Source organism: Caretta caretta, chromosome 1 (genome assembly GCF_965140235.1).
Source record: "Caretta caretta isolate rCarCar2 chromosome 1, rCarCar1.hap1, whole genome shotgun sequence".
NCBI lineage: Eukaryota > Metazoa > Chordata > Testudines > Cheloniidae > Caretta > Caretta caretta.
The window spans coordinates 118,611,266-118,634,135 of record NC_134206.1 but is presented as its reverse complement, the minus strand read 5'-3'; the positions used below and the strand labels follow the sequence as shown (position 1 = coordinate 118,634,135).

General features: G+C 42.3%; 1 protein-coding gene across 4 annotated transcripts in view; it reads left to right on the top strand.

Annotated features, from left to right (window-relative positions):
• Positions 1 to 22,176, top strand: part of NPAS2 (neuronal PAS domain protein 2) — a 199,227-nt gene extending 177,051 nt beyond the window's left edge. For 2 of the 4 annotated variants that reach the window (XM_048857779.2, XM_048857768.2), the window contains 6 exons: positions 741 to 887; positions 10,775 to 10,969; positions 16,762 to 16,850; positions 17,322 to 17,414; positions 18,359 to 18,539; positions 20,689 to 22,176. In XM_048857779.2, the coding sequence (XP_048713736.2) occupies positions 741 to 887; positions 10,775 to 10,969; positions 16,762 to 16,850; positions 17,322 to 17,414; positions 18,359 to 18,539; positions 20,689 to 20,847 (864 nt within the window). In that variant the 3' untranslated portion in view covers positions 20,848 to 22,176. Of the gene's footprint in view, positions 1 to 740; positions 888 to 10,774; positions 10,970 to 12,664; positions 15,088 to 16,761; positions 16,851 to 17,321; positions 17,415 to 18,358; positions 18,540 to 20,688 lie in introns of those variants that run through there. The other 2 variants (XM_075130506.1, XM_048857798.2) reach the window with 2 other exon arrangements.
• The last annotated feature ends 694 nt before the right edge of the window (positions 22,177 to 22,870 follow it).

The following is a 22,870-nucleotide window of genomic DNA, read 5'->3' as shown; positions in this document are numbered from 1 at the left end:
GGGGAGGAGGTATTTTCCTTCATATATGGAACTGCTTTAAAGTGAAGCAGTTCTGTGAATGAAATCTCAATATGATAGGCTAGATCCTCAGCTGGTATATCAGCATAGCTCCACTGAAATCCAATATGCCGTACAGACTCACCAATACCAGACTGCCCTTTGAGTCTCCTCCTCCCCTCCCCCCCCCCCCCCTTAGAACTGTAAAGAATGGGTTCTATCAAATGGTCAGGCTCAGTTTGATTTACTAATCAAAGATGAGGCATCTAAGATCACAGAGCAACAAACAGAAAAAGGTGATGCTCATCAATACTGGGGTTCAGTCTGCCACTCATCCTGTCCCAAGCTGTGTTACAATCTATGGATCTTTTATAGACCCCTTTTTCAATCACATACAAATTACGGTTAGAAATGTCACCATTGATGTCAGTGAATCTGTCTAGACTTAAGCACTAAAGTACCATCTGATGATTAATAAGATAACAAAGAACCACCTTCAGGAGGAGATCAATGTAATCTGGGGTAATATCGATGAAGCTCTATCACTTGAACAGATATGCCTGAGATGGAAAATAGAAAAGAAGATTCCATGGTGTCCAGATGTTAGCATATATAAAAAATATATTTTGACTTCATTTTGCAAACAAGAAACCAAGCACTACGTACAGAATACAATAGCACAGAGCACAATTCTTACCATAATGACAAGAAAGAGACATGGTTGTTTGTTTTCTCTTTTTAAGTTCTCAGCACAATTTAACATGTTCCAGACGATCAAGGAACAGCTGGAGCAGCGAACTCGGATCCTGCAGGCCAACATTCGGTGGCAGCAGGAAGAGCTCCATAAAATACAGGAACAGCTCTGCTTGGTCCAAGATTCCAGTATACAGGTGAGTAATGTCAGTGTCATCACAAGAGGCAAATAGACCGTTTTCAGACTCTGTATTTCTTAGTGTGGGCTGTTTTCATTTTATTTGCAGAGTCAAAGAAATCTAAACTTGAGAAAACTAATTCATCAGGAGCCTGTCAGTCACAAAAATCAAGACATGCTAAGGGCTGTCTGTATAGGAGGGCTTGTCCCAGCAGTCACAAGAAGAAATGGAAGGGCTGGTGGTCTTTCAGATTAGTTTTTCATATATGGGAGTATTTTAATCTACTGAGACTTCAGAATGAGCCATTCTCATCGAAGGGTGTTCAGGCTGTGACAATGAAATCACCACTGCTTAATGGGGTCTTCATTTCACTAGCTTCTATTCACTTTTTGCTTCAAGTTAGAGCTACTAGTCCTCAGTATCAAGTTGAACAGCTCTGCGTCTGCCTACATCCCTTCCCTACTTTTCTGCACTCCAAACCCTGCATATGCTCCACCCAAGCTTGTCTCTTTCACTCACTCCCAAATCTGTGACTACTTGCATGCCACCTTCCCCTCTTGGAAGTGCATCACAAATAACATTTGCCAAACACCTTCCCTGGCCTTCAAAAAACTGCTGAAGAAACCACCTGTCCCACAAAATCTTCCATCTATAAAGTGCACACCCCAGTTTGTGTTTGCCTTCAGACTGAAACTTCATTGGACCTGGGCGTCTTATCTTTACCTGTATCTACTATACTATATAAACAATACCGTACAACTCACGTATCATTAACTACTAGTGGAGACATTGCCCAGCATCTCAGATTGTTTCTGGAGGAGGAATTACTGCTATCTTCCTGATAATTTAACTAAGAATATTGGGTCAAATCATCCTCGGTATTGGTGTTGCACTGGGGATGAATTTGTCCCATTCTGATTATCATATTGATAGGATTATGGACACACAAACCCCAAACTCACATCACAAAATCAATTATTAGCCAAGTAGCATTGTAAACATACAGGGTGAAATCCTGGCCCTCTTGAAGTCAATGGGAGTTTTGGATTTCACTCATAGTCAGCATCTATAAAAAATCACTTCATACAATGTCACACATTAAATAAATAAGTTTGTAGGTTTTTGTGATTAAGAGGTTAATAGTCCCATATCAGAAATCCTGTTACTTAAGTCATTCCATTTAGAATCTATGGTGGTGATGTTTTTGTTGTTGTAAATATAGTAACATAGCAACCACAAGCCACATCCAGGACTGAAGGCCATTGTCCTTGGAACTGCACAAACATATAGGAAGACATATATCCGTGTACATCTTCCAGTGCCTTGATTTTGATAAATGGGAAATGAAAGCCTCTCTGCAATTAACTGGTCTCTTAGTTCAGAATCCTAGCACACTTCTGAAAGCTGTTGTTACTATACATAGCAAAAGGATGATCTCCCTTTCTCCCTGTAATTGGGCACATTGCATTACTCTCTCATGCTCAAGTCTTAAATATTCATATGCACTGATCCAGTGTTTGCATAATTTAGAAAAAAGTGGAAGATCCCAACATGGTTTCCTCAAATATGGGAAATTGATACTATTTTCACTAGAATTTTTCAATACACAAGATGATACCTTCACAGAGAGGAGGAAGATTGTGGTAACCAAAAGACCATGGGCCAGATTCTCAACTGTGCCCACAGAGACCAAGCACAGAGAACACGGAGGCCGTCTGGGTGCCTGTTTTGAGGGGATTAAAGGGCAGTGGAACCCTGAACTAAAAAATTACCCCAATCCTATGCTGCCCAGCCCCAGCATAAGTTTAAAGATGCTGAATTGCTCTCTAATTTATACCACTGGCATACGGTCCCTCAGTGGAGGATATGCTAGACTAGACCAAACGGCATGTATTTTCAATACCCTGGGACTGGCCACAAAGGTTTTATTTCCACAGATCTTACCCAGAATGCTTTGGCCTGCCAGTCCAGCTCTGAATAATTTCTTGCCTGGGTGGTTTGTTTCTCATTTGGTTCTGCTGTATGATGGTAGAGCAGAATCTTTACTGTGCTCTCAGCCATGCTTTGCCCACCTCTATCCCCTCATCAGCCATGTGGGGCACAGACCCTCCATAGCCTCCCACAAGGGCCAGCCCTGAAGGAAGAGATTCACATTGGAGCCAGGCAGCAGAACAGCAGGTGGCGAGCGTGGAGCCTAAAATTTCACCTCCAGAGCACAGGACTGAGCTCTTCTGGGCACCTACCTCCAGTGGCTACGCCACCAGTAACCATGGCACAGATGCCTTTGTACTTCCCCCAGGGCAGAGCAACAGCTGGAGGAGCAACACTCAGAGCAGGGGTGGCCAAATTTTTTGGCCTGAGGGTCACATCGGGTTTCGGAAATTGTATGGAGGGCGGGTTAGGGGAGGCTGTGCCTCCGCAAACAGCCAGGCGTGGCTCAGCCTCTGCCCCCTATTCCCCTTCCCCTCCCCCGCTGCTTCTCACTCCCTGATGCCCCCCCACCGGGGCCCCTGCCTCATCCACCCCCCCCCGCTCCGTGTCCCCTGAACACCCCCAGAACCCCCACCCTTACTGCCCCCTGGTGCCCCATCCAACCCCTCCTCCCATTCCTGACTGCCCTCCCCCGGGACCCCTGCCCCATCCAACCATCCCTTTTCCCTGACTGCCCCTGGAACCCCTACCGCTGGCTGCCCCCCGCCACTCCATCCAACCTCCCTTCCTTCCTGACTGCACCCCCAGGACTTCTGCACCCATTCAAACGCCCACCCATTCCCTGCCCTCTGAGCGCCCCAACCCCTAACGACACCCCCACCCCCGACCACCACCCCGAACTCCCCTGCCCTCTATCCAACCCCCCGCTCCCTGCCCCCTTACCGCGCTGCCTGGAGCACTGGTGGCTGGCGGCGTTACAGCGACACCGCCCGGCTGGAGCCAGCCATGCCTCCGCACAGCACAGAGCACCGGGTCAGGCCGGGCTCTGCAGCTGCGCTGACCCAGGAGCTCGCAGCCCCACTGCCCAGAGCATTGTGCCGGCGGTGCAGTGAGCTGAGGCTGCGGAGGGAGGGGGAGCAGCAGGGGAGGGGCCGGGGGTGAGCCTCCTAGGCCTGGAGCTCAGGAGTCGGGCAGGAGGGTCCTGCGGGCCGGAAGTGGCCCGTGGGCCATAGTTTGCCCCCCTCTGACTCAGAGCATTTGAGGGCTGGGAGCACTCTGACATCAGCACTGACCATTTTCCAGCTGAGTAAGGGTGTATCTAGACTGCATCAAGCTAGTGTGCTACAAATAGCAGTGTAGCAGCGGTGGCACGGGTGGCAACATGGGCTTTCTGCTGAAGTACAATCCTGTCCAAGATCCTTGGTACGTACTCAGGCTGCTATCACCTCCCGCTGCCGGCGCCACTGTGGCTACATTACTATTTTTAGCACACTAGCTGGATCAAAGCTAGCACACGTACGTCTGCTCAAGCTGGAAATCACACCTCCAGCTGCAGTGCAAACATCCCCTGTGGAGGGAGACTTTTGTGGTGGGAAGATTGGAGAGTAAACTGGCGATTCGCTGGGAGTTGTGGAGAACTGCACCTTTAAGAGCTCTGGCAAGAGCCAGTTGGAACTAGCTGCTGTGTCATGGAGAGACTCATGTTAGGCAATGCTGATCCATTAGACTTCGAACACTGATTGAAACAGGCCTTTGTTAGATGCCTTGGCTTGGAGTGCTCACTGAAGGACAGACTGGGGGGTGGGGGGAGATTGGGGTAATGGAGAAGGGGTGATTTGGCCATTATCTTTGAAAACTCATGGTGATCGGGGGAGGTCCTGGACGACTGGAAAAAGGCTAATGTAGTGCCCATCTTTAAAAAAGGGAAGAAGGAGGATCCTGGGAACTACAGGCCAGTCAGCCTGACCTCAGTCCCTGGAAAAATCATGGAGCAGGTCCTCAAGGAATCAATTCTGAAGCACTTAGAGGAGAGGAAAGTGATCAGGAACAGTCAGCATGGATTCACCAAGGGCAAGTCATGCCTGACTAATCTAACTGCCTTCTATGACGAGATAACTGGCTCTGTGGATGAGGGGAAAGCAGTGGACGTGTTGTTCCTTGACTTTAGCAAAGCTCTCGACACGGTCTCCCACAGTATTCTTGCCAGTAAGTTAAAGAAGTATGGGTTGGATGAATGGACTATAAGGTGGATAGAAAGCTGGCTAGATTGTCAGGCTCAACGGGTAGTGATCAATGGCTCCATGTCTATCTAGTTGGTAGCTGGTATCAAGCGGAGTGCCCCAAGGGTCGGTCCTGGGGCCGGTTTTGTTCAATATCTTCATTAATGATCTGGAGGATGGTGTGGATTGCACCCTCGGCAAGTTTGCAGATGACACTAAACTGGGAGGAGAGGTAGATTTGCTGGAGGGTAGGGATAGGATACAGAGGGCCTGTCAAGGTTCCTTCCCCACTCTGAACTCTAGGGTACAGATGTGGGGACCTGCATGAAAACCTCCTAAGCTTACTTTTACCAGCTTAGGTTAAAACTTCCCCAAGGTACAAATTAATTTTACCCTTTGCCCTTGGATTTCCACTGCCACCACCAAACTTTATCTGGGTTTATTGGGAAACGTAGTTTGGACACGTCTTTCCCCCAAAAATCCTCCCAACCCTTGCACCCCACTTCCTGGGGAAGGTTTGGTAAAAATCCTCACCAATTTGCATAGGTGACCACAGACCCAAACCCTGGGATCTTAGAACAATGAAAAAGCATTCAGTTTTCTTACAAGAAAATTTTTAATAGAAGTAAAGGAATCACCTCTGTAAAATCAGGATGGTAGATACCTTACAGGGTAATTAGATTCAAAACATAGAGAATCCCTCTAGGCAAAACCTTAAGTTACAAAAAAGACACACAGACAGGAATAGTCATTCTATTCAGCACAGCTCTTTTCTCAGCCATTTAAAGAAATCATAATCTAACACATACCTAGCTAGATTACTTACTAAAAGTTCTAAGACTCCATTCCTGTTCTGTCCCCGGCAAAAGCAGCATACAGACAGACACAGACCCTTTGTTTTTCTCCCTCCTCCCAGCTTTTGAAAGTTTCTTGTCTCCTCATTGGTCATTTTGGTCAGGTGCCAGCGAGGTTACCTTTAGCTTCTTAACCCTTTACAGGTGAGAGGATTTTTCCTCTGGCCAGGAGGGATTTTAAAGGGGTTTACCCTTCCCTTTATATTTATGACAGGGCTCTAGACAAATTAGAGGATTGGGCCAAAAGAAATCTGATGAGGTTCAACAAGGACAAGTGCAGAGTCCTGCACTTAGGACGAAGAATCCCATGCACCGCTACAGACTAGGGACCGAATGGCTAAGCAGCAGTTCTGCAGAAAAGGACCTAGGGGTTACAGTGGATGAGAAGCTGGATATGAGTCAACCGTGTGCCCTTGTTGCCAAGAAGACCAATGGCATTTTGGGCTGTATAAGTAGGGGCATTGCCAGCAGATCGAGGGACGTGATCGTTCCCCTCTATTCGACATTGGTGAGGCCTCATCTGGAGTACTGTGTCTAGTTTTGGGCCCCACACTACAAGAAGGATGTGGACAAATTGGAAAACGTCCAGAGGAAAGCAACAAAAATGATTAGGGGACCGGAACACATGACTTATGAGGAGAGGCTGAGGGAACTGGGATTGTTTAGTCTGCGGAAGAGAAGAATGAGGGGGGATTTGATAGCTGCTTTCAACTACCTGACAGGGGGTTCCAAAGAGGATGGATCTAGACTGTTCTCAGTGGTAGCTGATGACAGAACAAGGAGTAATGGTCTCAAGTTGCAGTGGGGGAGGTTTAGGTTGGATATTAGGAAAAACTTTTTCACTAGGAGGGTGGTGAAGCACTGGAATGCGTTACCTAGGGGGGTGGTGGAATCTCCTTCCTTAGAAGATTTTAAGGTCAGGCTTGAGAAAGCCCTGGCTGGGATGATTTAGTTGGGGATTGGTCCCCTTTGTGGTATCCTAGTGCGCCCTGGAACCCCAAGCTCATGCGCCGGTATAAGGGGCACTGCCAGCCCCATGCCCTCTCAGTTCCTTCTTACCACCTGTGATGGTTGCTGGGATGTCTCCTGTGATTGCAAGCTTCCTAGTGTTATTTTCTATGAACTTTCTTGGACTCATTCTTGTTGTAAATAAGTTCAGTTAGCTGTAGTTGCTTAGTTAGCTAGGGTCCCATCTGGGACGTTGTCCCAGGGACAGGGCATACCCTGGTCCCCTGGTTTGAAACCATGTGCTTCCTGTCACAAGCCGATGCCAGTGAGTGATCCACATACGAGCTGCTTAAAGTGCCTCGGGGAAGCTCACATCAAATAAAAGTGCAGAATCTGCAAGGGCTTCAGGCCACACATACTTAAGGACAAGGTGGGATATTCGTTTGAAGGTCCTGTTAATAGGAAGCGGCGCTTCATAGGTCAGGTAGGGAGATGTTTGAATTTGATTATCTCTGTCCATCATTGATTGTACCCATAAAATTGGGTGCAAATGGAGGGGATTTACTATCACACCGATTTCTGTATCTGTTTGAGTGGAATATGCCACATAGAGAACACAGCATGCTGCATGTTGTAAGCATGGAGGGACTTCCTTCTGCTCCCTGGAAGGAAGGGAGCCTGTAATACAGCCTCTACTTTCTCCCTTCAGCTCTCTCACTGGCATTCCCCATTTTCACCCTTCCATGCTGAATAACAGGTAGCTCTGTGGAGAAACTAGCCCTATTTTCATTTCATACACAGGATCTTCAGAACTGTAGTGCAGAAGTCAGCCAAGCAATACTCTCTCAGTTGGAGAGATGTTGAGCCCAGTACTGTGTATTAGTAACTGTTTCCAAGAGCCCTGTGTGATGAAAGATGAACTAGCAGGAGGGCTCTGGTCCTTGGACAAAAGTGTTAAAAAACCCATTACGTCTCTTTTACTGCTTTTACTGACAAATGGAAGTACAGGAGCAGTCAGTATCATCTCAGATGTCTGAAAGATTGCAGTGCCTGCTCCAGATTTAAAAATAGTCTAGTTAATGACGAGCACATCTAGAGAAAGGCAGAAGGGCTGAATGTGACCAGCGTGCTAGAATTACAGATGAGAACATCAGTACCCACGAATAATTTGCAAGTCGGTCTCTTGAAGGTAAATGAATCTTTGGCTCTTAGTCCTATGCCTTTCATCAATGTCCATTTTACCAAAACGATAGTATTGATAAAAGATGCTGGCTTGATAGACCTGGAGGGTAAAAATTTCTGGTTTTCTACGGAACAGCGAGAGTCAAACAGTGGCAGTTCAAGCTTTCTCATTGCCTTGCCAATGTGATTCAGGTATGAGGTGGAGGAAATCCCTCTAGGAATGAGAGAGCAGCTGTGCTTCCACGTCCATTCACTCCTTGGCTGAGAATGCTAACAAGATGGCCAATTAAGAAGGATTTGCAAGATGCTTCTCCTGACCTCGCACTCTGCAAAACAGTCCTGAGACATGTCATTATATGCAGTTCAGAGATGGCATTGCTAGTTTATCTATTTGGATATGCTCAGTCTGAGGAGTGTTTTTTTCTACTTTGTGAGATTTTAGTAGTTATTTTATGCTGTGCTATCACTGTATTTAAAAGGAACCCAGATAGGGCTACCATAAATTAAATATTTTCTGAAAAAATTACTGGTAAATGTTGTACCAAGTATATAATGTTTTCTTGTTTTTAAGTTTTACTAGCAAATTGAAATATCCACTGCACCTGCATGACCAGTGTTCTGATCCTCTCTTTAGTGAAGCCCTTTGAACTGATGATTAAGAACCCCAGATTAATTTAGCATCTTTTAATGAGCTATGTTTCAAAATATAAAACACTATGAGCTAATTTCAGACCTCCTGTGAGCAGTCACAATTCCATTACATGACCTATGTATTTAATACAAACTTTTTTGAAGGTGTCTTCGGCCTATAGAAAAACTGCCACAAGGACAGTTACTTTACTTCTTGCTTTTAATTTAGAGGTTTGTAATTCAAATGTAACTTTTTCTCTGAGCTAAAACTTGGCATAAAAGAGGTCAGGTTGGGAGTGGATCTTTTTTTCAATAAAAATAATACAGACATTTTTAAACTAACATAATTTAATGGACAAATAATATGTATTTTAAAAATTAGGTAAATATGTACTTACACGATGCATCAAAACATACTTACACAAAGGAAACACAATTTACCATGTCAGCTCTGTGTGTTGTCTTTCCAAAAAGGAAGTGTAAGAGATATGACAGCTTAGGGAATTGGTAATACAAGGTGTACCTTACTGGACATACGTCAGATGCGTTGTGAGGCATGAGGCTGATAAGGAGTTGAGATTCTGATTTCACTTAAACCAAGGTAAATCATGAGTAACTCCACTGAAGTTAATAGTTTTACGTAAGTGTAAAACTGGTGTGAAATCAGAATCTGACCCAAGAATGCCTTCTGCTATATACTGGTCAAGCAGCCTCTGATGTGGCATGTCAATCTCTGACTAAGTTTTAAACACTACAAAGACAACTTGCAACATTAATAAGATACTATTTAAAATGATGACTTTGTTTTCTGCATTACTGTAGCAGAAGAAATAGCCCCTAGAAAAACAAAAGAAACTGCAACTTTTAAGACTGCATCACTTTGCAGTAAAATAAGTAGTGTCAAATTGTTTACAGAACCACTGAGTAGATAACAGGTGCTCTGTTAGCTTTTTGTCATAATACTTTAAGTGCCCCTCATGACCTGGCTGGGCGTAACACCTGGAAATAGTTCTCTGACTGGAAGCTAGACCAAAGTATAGTGCTCACCGGTTTATTAAGGCTTGGTCTACATTTAAAAGTTATGTTGGCATAGCTCTGCTGGTCAGGGACATGAACAAACCACACCCCTGATCCGCATAGCTATGCTGACCTACCCCCCAGTGTAAATGCAGCTATGTTGGGGGAAGAGTGCTGCGGCCGATATAGCTGATATCGTTGCAGGAGCAGGGGGTGTTTCTTTCTATTAGTTTGAGAATCCACAGCAGTTCTCAAACTGTGGGTTGGGACCCCAAAGTGGGTCGCACCCCCATTTTAATGGGGTTGCCAGGGCTGGCATTAGACTTGCTGGGGCCTGGGGCTGAAGGTGAAGCCTGAGCCTCACCACCAGGGGTCAAAGCCCAAAGGCTTCACCTTGGGCAGCAGGGCTCAGGTTACAGGCCCCTCACCTGGGCCTGAAGCCCTGGGGTTTGGCTTTGCCTGCTCCCACCCGCCTGGGGCAGGCTCAGGCTTCAGTCCCCACTCCTGGGGTCGTGTAGTAATTTTTGTTGTCAGAAAAGGGTTGCAGTGCAATGAAGTTTGAGACTCTGTGTCCACGCTAGGGGGCTATGCCAGCATAACTATGCTGACATTGGCTCCGTAGAGTAGACATAGCCATACATATCTTTTCAGTGACAAGGGCCCAGCCATGCAACATTGGGAACTTGTGCCTGGCTGTGACATCATTAAAAAGACTCAGCCAGACAGTCCTTTATGGTGTTGAAATATCGGAGACAAATTTGAAAGCAGCCTCAGCTTTCTTTGCTAAAAAGAGAAGCCAAGGATTGAATGGGCACAGAATTACTCTCCTATCCCCACAGGTGGTCCCTCCAGAACAGACTTAATGCCCATTGAACTGCTGCTACATTCCTGTGCTTTGCTGTGTGTAGAGAGGACTTCAGCCTTTGGGCAGCATTCATGAACAGTGAATATACTTTAAAAAAAATAAAAAATAGACTGCACAATGTATATTCTAAAAAGGGCATATGATTCACAATTAAATATAGCACAATGGTAATTAATTAAGAAATATTATGATCTCCCTTTTAGGATATGATATCTTATTTCAAAGAAAAAGAAAAAAAAGTTCTCTTATTTTTTCCAGATGTTTTTACAACAGCCAACAGTGTCCCTGAGCTTTAGCAACATACAGCAGCCAGATCCTCAGCACCTACAGCAGAGGTCCAGGGGCATTTCTCAGCAGCAGCTTATCCCCAGTCCTCAACTTCAAAGGCAAATTGCATCTTCACAACCAGCAAACCAGCAAATATTAAGAGAGGCAAATGTGATATCAAGCCAGGTAAACGTATTATTTCATTACAAAGAAATGAATGTGGATACAAGCCACTGAAGTCATTACTGAAAGATCACAGATAATGACATCAGTATTGTAAATAGAAATGTGTGGCCTTTTTTATCTTTCCTTCTAAACAAAAGCTTCTTCCCACAGCTTTCTACTTTTACTTTAAGATCTGATTTTTTTTAAAGATCTAAACCAGGAACATTATGCAGCCAGCTTGTTTCTGTTTTAAACAGGGGAATATGTGGAGACCTGTTTTTCTTTTATTGTTCATGAAAGGCGCCAGGTTGACAACCACAGAGACTGGCAGTATCTGCAACAGCAGGGCAACCTTTCCAGCCCCAAAAAAGTGCTTTAACCTTGTCCTGGTAGCTAGTTCGCTGAAACGCCCAGTCAGTCATGGCCTGAGACCATCAACACAGCCTATTTATGGCCAGTTATAATGGTGTATTGTTGATGTGTGGGGCTTGCCCATAAGGAACTGAACTGAAACCACCATCTTACAAGAGAAACAGAGTCCAGCCCAAAAAAATAAAATTAAACTGTATTAAAATTAAGATTTAATTAAATTAAAAAATAATTTTAAACTAATTAAAATTAAACTCTAACTATTAGTAACTGAGAGCTGTGATTCTACAAGTCTGCTCACCATAGTTATCTTTCTGCCTTATTGCAGCGCTTTCTCTCCATTTCTATTGTTTCTCTTCAGCATAATCCCAGCACAAACCCCTATTTCTGTTAACCTGCTACTGCTATTCGGTGAACACATTTACAACTTTACTTTCAAAGCAGTTGTATCTCTTAACCTCCCGTGCCCCTGTGTTATAACAAGTCTATTAAAATAAAATGCTACCATGGTTTACAATAAAAAAAAAATCAGGGTGGATAAAAATCAATGATTTTTTTTTAAATAAAAAAAATCAGATTTTTTTGATAAAATGCTTTTTGAGGAAAAAACCTATCTAAAGAGAGTTTTAATTAAGATACATTATAGCTCAAAAGCAGCAAAGAGTCCTGTGACTCCTTATAGACTAACAGACGTATTGGAGCATAAGCTTTCATGGGTGAATACCCACTTCGTCAGACGTCAGACAGTGAAACTGTTTCCAGAAGTCTTGAGGTCTTTCTGAATGTAGCCTTCATTGATTTGAGATCTACCATACCATTCTCTCACTAGAAGGGAAAACCTATGATGGCAGTAGGCCTTAAAAGAGACCCAGTTTGGAAATATTTTAATGAAGTTCCTTTACCTGTGGGTAAGACGGCCATGCTTGAAAAATGCAAACAGTGCAACAAAGAAATGCAAGGCCTGGTTGCCCGAATGAAACAACATCATGAGAAGTGTTCCTTCTCAAGAGGAAGCTGCACTGAAGATGATGAAAGGAACATGTCTGAACATGCAGGATCTTCAGGTTGGTAAATGTTTTTATTTCATACTTCTTTCTTATGGACTGCCTGTCTTCCTTCTGGACTATTCTTGAATTCTCATGTTTGAGCAAAAAATATAGTTGTTACTCTATGGTACTATTTTAGATGCAGTTGTGATAAAAAAAATAAAATAGCTGAAATAGGCAGATCTTCCTTTCACGATTTCACCTTTAAAGTAATACTGAATGTCAGTGAATGCAATGAGTAATACTGAATGAGCAGTATGGTAATAATAATTAAATAACTGCATTGACTTATTTTGTTTAGGAGAATCCATCCTCAACATTCTGAAGCAGGATTCTGAAGAGTATCCACCTTCAAGATCACCATCATTTTCTGTAGTTTCAGAGTTATCTGCCAGTGATAGTGTTTCAGTTACATCATGTATGTCACATAGCCACAGTATATCACCTGTAGCAAAAAGAAAAAAATATCTCCATCATCCAGAAACAACCATAGGTACGTTTGTGATAAGAACCAGCAGATTACAAAAAGAGGTAATTGATGAAAAAATTGCCCAGTTTGCTTATGCAACAAACCCTCCTTTCCGTATGACTGAGAACCCATGCTTCATTAACTCGGTTCAGTCATTAAGACCAAGATACAGTCCACCCAACAGAGAAGATGTCGCAGGCAAATTGCTGGATAAAGTGTATGAAAGAGAAATTGAGAAGTGTGCAAAAGGTCTTAGAGGGTGAAATTGTTAACCTGAGTCTTGATGGGTGGAGCAATGTCCACAATGATCCTCTTGCATGTGTTTGTGTGACAACAGAAGACGGGAATGTCTTCCTTACAGAAACAATTGCTACATCAGGAAATGCACAGAAAGCAGAATACTTACAAGAAGTAGCAGTAAAAGTGATAACAAACTGAAAAAAACCTCAAATGTCTAAGTCACAGACAATGCTACCAATGTATCCAAGATGAGAAGAAATTATTTTGAAGAGAGTGAAGAGAGTCCCAAGCTAATAACGTAGGGTTGCAGTGCTCATTTGATGCACCTCCTAGCCAAAGACTTCAGTGTTCCAGAAATAAAGGGTAATGTTATTGAAACTGCAAAATCCTGCCCAAACCACCACTTTGCAGTAGCTGCTCTGAAAAAAGTGGGAGGAACCAAGCTAGCTCTCCCTCAAGACGTGCAATGGAACTCAGCAGTGGGCTGTTTTGAGCACTGTATCAAGAACTGGCCTAATTCGATGACAGTTTGTGAACAAAATTGTGAAAAAAGAGATGGCACTCTCACAGCCACAGTTCTCAACACTGGGCTTAAGGGAAATGTTGAACACATGCTGAGCACCCTGAAGCCTATTTCTGTAGCCTTGAACAAAATGCAGGGAAATAGCTGTTTTATTGCGGATGCTGTTGAAAGTTGGAAGGAACTGAGTGAGAGCTTAAAAAGCGAAATATGCAATGACAGAGTTAAATTACAAGCATTAAAAAAACAAATGGAACACGCACGATCTCCAGCTCATTTTCTGGCAAATAGTCTCAATATTTGGGACCAGGGTCAAACCTTAACTGCTGAAGAAGAGGAGTTGGCTATGACATGGACATCCAGCAATCATCCTTCCATAATGCCAACTATAATAAACTTCAGAGCTAAGGGTGAACCATTCAAGAAATATATGTTTGCTGATGATATTTTTAAAAAAGTCACACAAGTGAACTGGTGGAAGTCACTTAAGTACTTGGATTCAGAGACTGTTGAAGTGATAATCTCACTTTTAACAGCAGTAGCTTCTTCTGCCGCTGTAGGAAGAATATTTTCTTCCTTTGGACTAATTCATTCCAAATTGAGAAATCGTTTGGGACCTGAAAAAGCAGGAAAGCTTGTTTTTCTTTTCCAGATTATGAACAAACAGGAAAATTGAAGGTGAAGATGACTGAGTTAGCTGAAGAAGCCAATATTTTAAGTTTCTCATGTTGACCTGGCTGACACAGTTGATTTAATTTTTTTTTATATTTTATTTAACCATTTTAGTTAAAAACAATTTTAAGAAAAACAAACCTGATTTTAAAAAACGTGAATCTTTAACTAAATTCAAAAATGCATATTCTTGTTTTGTTAAAATATTATATTTGCTGTTGAAGAAAAAAATCCAGAATGCATAACGTTGTTTTTTAGTTAAATAAAACAATTTAAATGTCTGTCTGTTGGTGTTCTCCTCCTAGAAGATCCTCCAAATATTAATGATTAACCTGTTGAATTGGAGATAGTTCACCTCTCAATGACTCCATAAATACCTGCTTCGATTACCTTTGGTAAATGAAATAACCAAACAATCATTCATTTTCTGATATAGCTGTAAATCTAATCTGAAAAGTTTTCAAAATAAATCACTTTAAAAATGTATAGTATGTACCTTCTAAAAATGAAACCTACATCTATCTCTGAGTTGTGAAGAATATGTATTAAGGTTATAACAACCAATAAGAATGCACTTTTATGTAGAAATCCATGATTAAATCGAGTCTTCCTGACTAATGATTTAAATCAATTTGATTTAAATCCGTTCCACCCTGAAAAAAATCCTTCTGTACATAGTAAGGTTCATTCCCATCACAGGGCTTTAATGACAATGGTGATCCCTTCTAATTTTGCTTTGGTGTTGTCTTGGGGGTTTCTGTGTTTCCAGAACCGGTTCTTAGAATTACGGGGCCTGCTTTGTTGAATCAGTACTCTGATTTCAGAGTCAAATACTCTGAAAAGTCTGTAAAATAAAACATGGTGAAATAGTTGTGGGGCATATGTGAGGGTAATTGTGACGTTCCCCTCTGGTGTTGCCTGGACCAGTGATCTGCTAGGCCTCTCCAATCCTTGACTCTGGGAGCCAGCCTTACCCTGCCCTGCTGTGAGAATCCCCACTCCTGGGCTGTTCACGCACAGCATCTGGCATGTAAGCTGCTCCCAGCTACTTGCAAGCGAATGACACGAGCCAATATCTCCGGTCCCAGAAACAACCCTAGGAACTCCCGTCTTGCAGTGTCCAGTTATACTCATTGGACGCTATAAGCTTATATAAGTTTGTCAATTTAACAAAGAAATTGATATGTACCAGGCTTGTTCTCCCAAGGGGAGTCTCTGACACACTGCAAACCAAATGCACTCTTCAGGTAGAATAAACAAACAGATTTATTAACTATAAAGGTAGATTTAAGTGATTATAAGTCAAAGCATAACATGTCAGATTTGGTCAAATGAAATAAAAGCAAAACGCATTCTAAGCTGATCTTAACACTTTCAGTGTCCTTACAAACTTAGATGCTTCTCACCACAGGGTTTTGTGGTGCCTCAGGGTCTGGCAAGATAGGCGTTCAGGGGGATCCTGCACATTGGCTGGCCCTTTGTGGGGCAGTCTCCCAACCCCAGGACTGTACATATGTAGGAAATCCAGCATCCCTTTTGGGATTAGCCTGTATTTCCTACTCCCAGCACTGAGTCCTTCCCTGCCCCCTAGAGGGCTGTGATCTGTGCTCTCTGGGCTAGGTGTGTTTACCCTTTGATCAGATTCACTTTTTCCCAGCAGCTTTCCCATAACTGCTCTCTGTGTTTCACCAGCCTGGGGGAGAACACCCCCTTCTCTGTCAGTTGGGTCATTTGCGTTCTCACAAACTACCACCTGGCAATTTCCTGGTCTCAACTCCTCTGCTATTACAGACGTTGGAGCGGCATCTTGATGTAAAGAGACACAGTTACTTTCCAAAAACTTATCAGGAATAGCATCCTGATTAACTGGGACCTGGTTTGGGGTACCCTCTGCCACCCCTTTCTCTGTCCCTGAGAAGTCAGCTGTGTGACTGCTCCCCTCCAGGAGGTCAGTTACACAGTTCCTTCTCAAAACCTGGGTCACAGGCTGAGTGCCTGGGTGCACAGATGCTGACCCAGCCATCCTCCTATGCTTGTGTCACGTGATCACAGTAAGTGATTTTTAAGTCTTTCTCCAAAAACTGGTCAGGGACTACTTACCTTTCCTTGTCTACTTTCACTGTCTTTCCTGTCCTCACTCTGTACACTTGTTCTCAGACCCCAGTTTGCCCCCAGACTTCCAGGAAAACTACTGTAACGTACCAGATCAGGACATGTCAGTCATTCACTTCTCCTGCCCAAACAGCCCTTTCTATTCTGAAGTTCAATCAGAGTATATCACAAGGGTACCTCCTATAACACACTGTAGGTTTTGCTCATATATCCCCTGCCATAATAAAAATCGTGAGTGAGAGAGAGAGAGAGTGTGTGTGTGTGTGTTTTAAAAATTGTGGTCTCGGATCAGAAATCAATGAGAAGTGCACAAGTAACGCAGAACACCAGTCACTCATCCAGCAGCTTAGCTTCACAATTTACCAATTCCGTTGTGCTCCCACAGGCTGTGAACATGGCTCCATCTGCTGTTATAGCACAGGATAGCAACCAGTGTCATGCTAGTCCAGATTTCAGCCAGGACCGACAACTGAGGTAAATGATTTTTAATAAATTAATCATTTCTGCCCTGACAAAAAGGCTATCCATTTATCATTTTACTACATGATAAATGAGGATTCTGAACACTAAGGAGGGTGAGGTATGTTAACAAGTCATGGAGTGAAAGGTACTAGAACCGTATGTTCGCTGACCCAGGGGGTCCGCAGACTATGTCTAAAGGGTCCGCGAAAGGTTGTCGTTACCACAGAACAGTGGTTTGCAACTTGTGGTCCGTGGACCGTAGGGGGTCTGTGGACTATGTCCAAGATTTCCAAAGGGGTCCGCACCTCCATTCAAAACTTTTTAGGGGTTCAATGAAAAAACACTGAAAATCACTGCACTAGAATGAAAATACGTATGCTTTGAAAGAAAAATGGGTTAAAAATCAATAGATCACCTAGAACTAGATTGTGACTTGGAATACATGTTCATGCAGTAATGTTAGTTCTCTTTTCCATGTGGAAGACTGTTGCTCAGCCAGCCTATTCAGCCAATGATGCCTGGTTCCTGTAATTCAAGACTCACTTCAGATATCAGCGTGGCTGGACGCCAGGCTAAGTATGTTACTTGTGAAAAATAAAACACTGAAGTGACTTTTGAGAGCACATGGCCTTTTAGAATGAGATCTGCCAGTACTAGTAAACATCAGTAGTGCATTACTGTTCTGATTCTCTTTGAGTAAGAGGCTTCTAGGGTTAATCTTACCCTTTCTGGTCGGTTCAGTATCTAAAATTACTATTGTGAGAAATAGAATGTGCTAGTGGGATTTTAGCAAGCCAAGAATATGGACCTCTCTCTCTCACATTTAGTACTTGTCCCACTGCTGAGTTTCTGATCCACCAAAATGGAAATATATTAAATATCTGAGCTCAGCTTCAGTACTGACCCACCTTGAATTGCTAGGGCCTGATTCTTCTCTCACTCTTGTCTGACATCAGTTTAACCACATTGACATCAGTGGAGTTACTCCTGATTTACCCAAGTGCAAGTGAGAGAAGAACCAGGTGCCCACATCTCGGTGCTACATGAGAATCTGCTAAATGAACCAAATTAATTTTCGTTCCTTTCAAACCAAAGAGGGAAACATAGTCGTGCTCAATTTCTCATTCACAGTCTTGTCCCTGGTCTTCATCTCTTCCCCCTCCCATTCCCTCCCCCGACCTTGTTCTGGAGGGTTTATAATCTGTACCAGGCCCAGATGTGGCTCACAACTGAACCCTATGTTAATCGGAGATCTCAGGAAACCTAAAAAGATGCAGGACTTTAGGCTGATAATTCATTAGCTGGCTTTCTTCCCTCTGAGTCAGTAATTAACCAGTTCCTCAACATATTGTTCAGGGAAACGTGCAGCTGGAGGTGGTGTCTTTCAGATGGGGTTTGAAATTGAGGTCCCTATCGTTAAAGTTCCAGTGACACTATTTTAAGGATAAGGATTTTAGCCCTAGTACCCTGACATAACATCTGAGTTTTCAACAGTTTATTCTTGATTTTTTTTAAAATAGATATTCTCAAAACCAACAATTGTTTCAAAGTCTGGAGCTGCAGACTTCCAGCAGCAGTTCACCTATAGTGCTGATGGGACAAGCAGTGTTACATCCAGGGTTTTCTGCATCACAGCCTTCTCAGCCGTCGTCTCTGCAACCTCTGCAACTCCAGCAACAGCAGCAGCATTGCTACCTTCAGGTGGGCTAGAACAGAAAGGCCAATATACAGTTTGTATCTGTCCATAATATGCAAAGCAGGAAAGCACTTAAGATCTTTAGATGGCGGAACAAATGGGGTCTGACCATGCTCTCACCAAAGTCAGTAGATGTTTTGCCATAAACGTCATTGGGAACATGACTGGGCATGTGCTACATAGATTTCTCTACTGAAGATGTTAAATTTTGCAAATGTCATAGAAATTGAATAAGGACCTGGAAATGTTATGTGAACCTTTCAAACACACCAATTAAGCATTAAGGTAAGTCAAAATATTAAAAAAAAAAAATACCAATACTGTAAATTGGAAAATTAATACGACAAACCCAAATGTACTTAAATCACAGTCACAGTCAGAAAATTGTCATCATGGGCTTACACTTTAGTGTTTCATTGATTCTGTAGTAAATTTCCTCAGTTTACAAGTCAAAAGATGATTTTTCTAACTGCCAGTACCACAAATTTGAAATGAGATCTGAAAATCCAGCTTTTTTTTTTTATATACTGTCTTTTACATCATCACATTCTGCATGAAAGTTTCTGAAGGTGGAACTTAGGTGATAGTGCTGTTGCTGATGTGCTAAGCCAAAACAGAATCCAGCTACCATAGTTGTATTGGTGCTACAGGGCTAATGGGAATAAAAACTTGTGGCAATAAAGTAAGAAAATATGAGTTAAAGCAGAAGCAGATATGATGAATAGGAAGGTGTTACTTTTAACATAGTCACATTTTTATCATAACAGCACATTAAGTAAAAAGACAAGATTTAGCTTGGAAAAGGTTGGATTTAAGTGCTGGTATAATCAATGTATTTGTCCCATATAATTTTAACAATTTTAAAAGACTTTAAATATGTAGGGCCAAATTTTACTCTCAGGTCCACCTCTTACTGAAGTCTTCAGAAAAATGTTGCCTGAAACGGGTAAACTGCAAGGGAGGGGAAAAGAGGCACAATGGAGCCTATAGGCCAAATTCTGCACTCTGCTCACGTCTACAACTTCCACTGAGTTGAGTGCAACCCTGGAAATGACTGTATATGAAACATCAGCTCACTTTATTTAATAGTTTTAGATGCATGTCAGGCAAAGGACTTCAACAGTGGTGAGGAACAGAACGTTATACAATGATTAGAGGGGGGACTAGGTATCAGGATTCCGGGGTTCTATTCCTAACTCTGCCGTTGTCTCTCTGTGTGACTTGGGCAAACTGTTTAATTGCTGTCCATCTGCAAAATGGGCCTGAGGATACTTTACTGTACAGGAGTGTTGTATGTAGTAATTAATGTTTGTAAAATGCTCACAAATCCTGAAAGATGATATGGAAGAGCAAAGCATTATAGTTATTATTAAATAAGTCATCACAGAACAAAGACCTACCCATATCAGGAATATATATACTGGTATTCCAGCTGGGTTGGACTGGAAATGGGTTGATCAGAGATTGAGGCCAAAAGCCAATTTCTAAATCTAATATGCCCTCCAAAGGATTTCATCTTGTTTCATGGATTCTAACAGCTCCTGTGCTGTGCTCTTTATGCTTTTTTTCCGGCCCTGGATAAAGACTCCCTGAATAGCTCTTCTTCTCTCACAGTAATCTCTATTTAAATAAATAAACCATTTTTTTTTTTAACCCATATTTCCCCCTCAAGGAGCAAGGAGTGTGAATTGGGGCAGATTGCCTGAAAGAACCAGGTGATATGAACCAGCTAATTGGTTTATTCTTTGGAATGAAGACAACCCATATTGAAGTCAACAGGAGTCTTCCTTTTAACTTCAGATGGATTGGGCCTGTAAAGCCTGATCCCAAACCCAATGAAGTCGATGGCAAAATTCCACTGATTTCAAAAATCTTGGAATTAAACCTATATTATAGACTGAAACTGATGGAAAAGCCACTTCTGTGCTATCAGACAGATCCTAGTCCCGTTTAAGTCAATTTTAGAACTCCCATTGACTTCAGTGGTGCAGGATCAGGCCCTATTACCTATGCTAACAATACCAGGTACACAGCCTCTGAAATATTTAGCCTAAGAATAAGGCTGCAAACTCATAATTTTCTAAAATACCCTTCACATTAAGAAATAAGAACTTTTGTATCAAATCACGCAAATGAATTTTCTTTTATCTGTAGGTGCAGACACCAAGTTCTTTACACAGTGAGCAACCAGATTCTTTGCTCCTGCCGTCCTACTCACAACAGCAAGGAAATATAGGATACCATCATACACAGCAGCAGCCACTTGCTTCAAGAAGAACCAATAGCTTGTCAGAATCATCAAATATACCATAGTCACTATGATAGAGTCCCACACCAGCACAATCAATGCACGATTAGCTATAACCAATAGATGCGTGGGGCAGGAGAGAAGAAATGACTTTGAACCTACAATTTTGACTTTTGCACATGCATTCATTTCAAAGCTCCAAGGCAGTAGCAGGCCACAGAGTGTGGACTGCAGCAGACAGTGCCACAGAAAAGGAGTTGGATTCAGTTTGCACTGTTTCATGACAATATTATGTATCATCAGGCTGAGTAAAATAAACACGAATGCTATCTTGTGCAAACTCCATCACTGATTGCTGTGCGGCAGGAGAACATTCTTGTTGGTCCATCATTCTGAGAGCACTCTGATTCCTAAAGACTGTGGACAGACACATGAGGTACTTGGCCTACACTGTTTCAGTTCATCTTTTGTGTAAGAAAAGCAATGGAACAAAAATCTATAGAGCAGAGAACAAGAGATTATTTTTATTATGATTATTATTGTTGTTTTGCACAACTGCACAGAAGATATAACCTAGGCACTTTCTATAAAGAGAGGTTTGTTTCATTATTCTGGTGGCCAAACTGGTACATCCAATTAAACAGAAAGCCCAGTCACAGTTAAAAATGCTACACAATCCATACCCCTTGATTAAAGCAGTTTACCTTACCTGCTCTTTTTGATTAAAAACAAAAAACACTGGACTGTTTCCTGTTTACTCTGTGAATTGTGACTGCAAAGGAGAACTAAAAATATAAGCACAAACATGCAGCTGTATTGTTCCAGAATTCTAGTAGACTCTTTGATAATATAGAGTGGGTCCTTTTACAAGATGAACAGCCCACTTACAGATGGTCATAGCAACAAGTATCTGAAAAATATGCACTGTGTTTTGGCCCAATGACTAGGGATGCTGCAAATTATCACATATCTTTTTCATGATAACATTTGAATTTTCCTTTAAAAAATGCACTTTTCGCTTTTTTGTATGTTTTATGTTTCTAAGAAAGATTTTATGTAATTATAAAATAAAAAGTAGTGTATTGTACAGCTGTTGTAATAATGACCTATTTCTATATAAAATAAAATTATATGGAATTATGTGGAAATTATTTTGTATATGAAATATTAATTCATTTCACAAGTATAAAGTTTTTTGTGCTTTTTATTAATTTATTTTTATGAGTGAATATTTAGTAATAAATTAATGAATTAGTAACATTTTTGTGAAGGGAGCTACTGTCTCATGCTATATACATCCTCAAATTATTTTTTTCTTTCCATTTAATAATGCACATTTGTATTTGCTCTGGAGCATAATAAAGTAGCTGGAAAGCTTTACTACAGAATTTACACACATTCTCCTTCCTATGGCTGTTTAACTATGTAACTCAATTTAGACTTGAAAGTCTCACTGTAACCTTACAAACTGTTTGATGTTTGTTTCCAAAAAAACCCTATTCTGACAGCTGTTCCTCTCCTTGTTTCATCAAAGGTAACAAGAATAATACTGCTTTAGGGAGCCCCAAAAGACAACATTAAACTTGTACCTGTAGGTAACTAGTTCCTCATTGGGAAATATCATTTCACTTAAAATTCTCAAGACACTATGGGGCAGAGCCTTGGGGTAGGAGACGAAAAGGTAGCTTAAAGCTTTGTTAGGGCTTTCTTGATTCTGGAGACAGCTAGAGACTGTTTTGCCTCTGCCATAAATTAGAGCAGCTCGAGGGCTACCCTAACCCAGAGGTTCTCAAATTGGGGGGAGGGGGCAGAATGTATTTGGAGGGGCAGTGGGCATGAGAAGCTTTAGGGGAAAAAAAATCTTACTGTGCACATTCAGAGCTGGGCAGATGGAGAGCAGTGGCTGCTGGTCAGGCACCTGGAGGTGGCAGGGAGGGATAAAATGCTACAGCTACAAAGGGCGGGAGGGGAGGGGATAGCGGCTATCAAATATGTTTGAGAACCCCTGCTCTAAGTTATGTTAGCTACAACTGAAGCCGGGGGGCTGCTGCACTGGCAGGGATTACCAGAATGCAAGGTGCTCTGGCC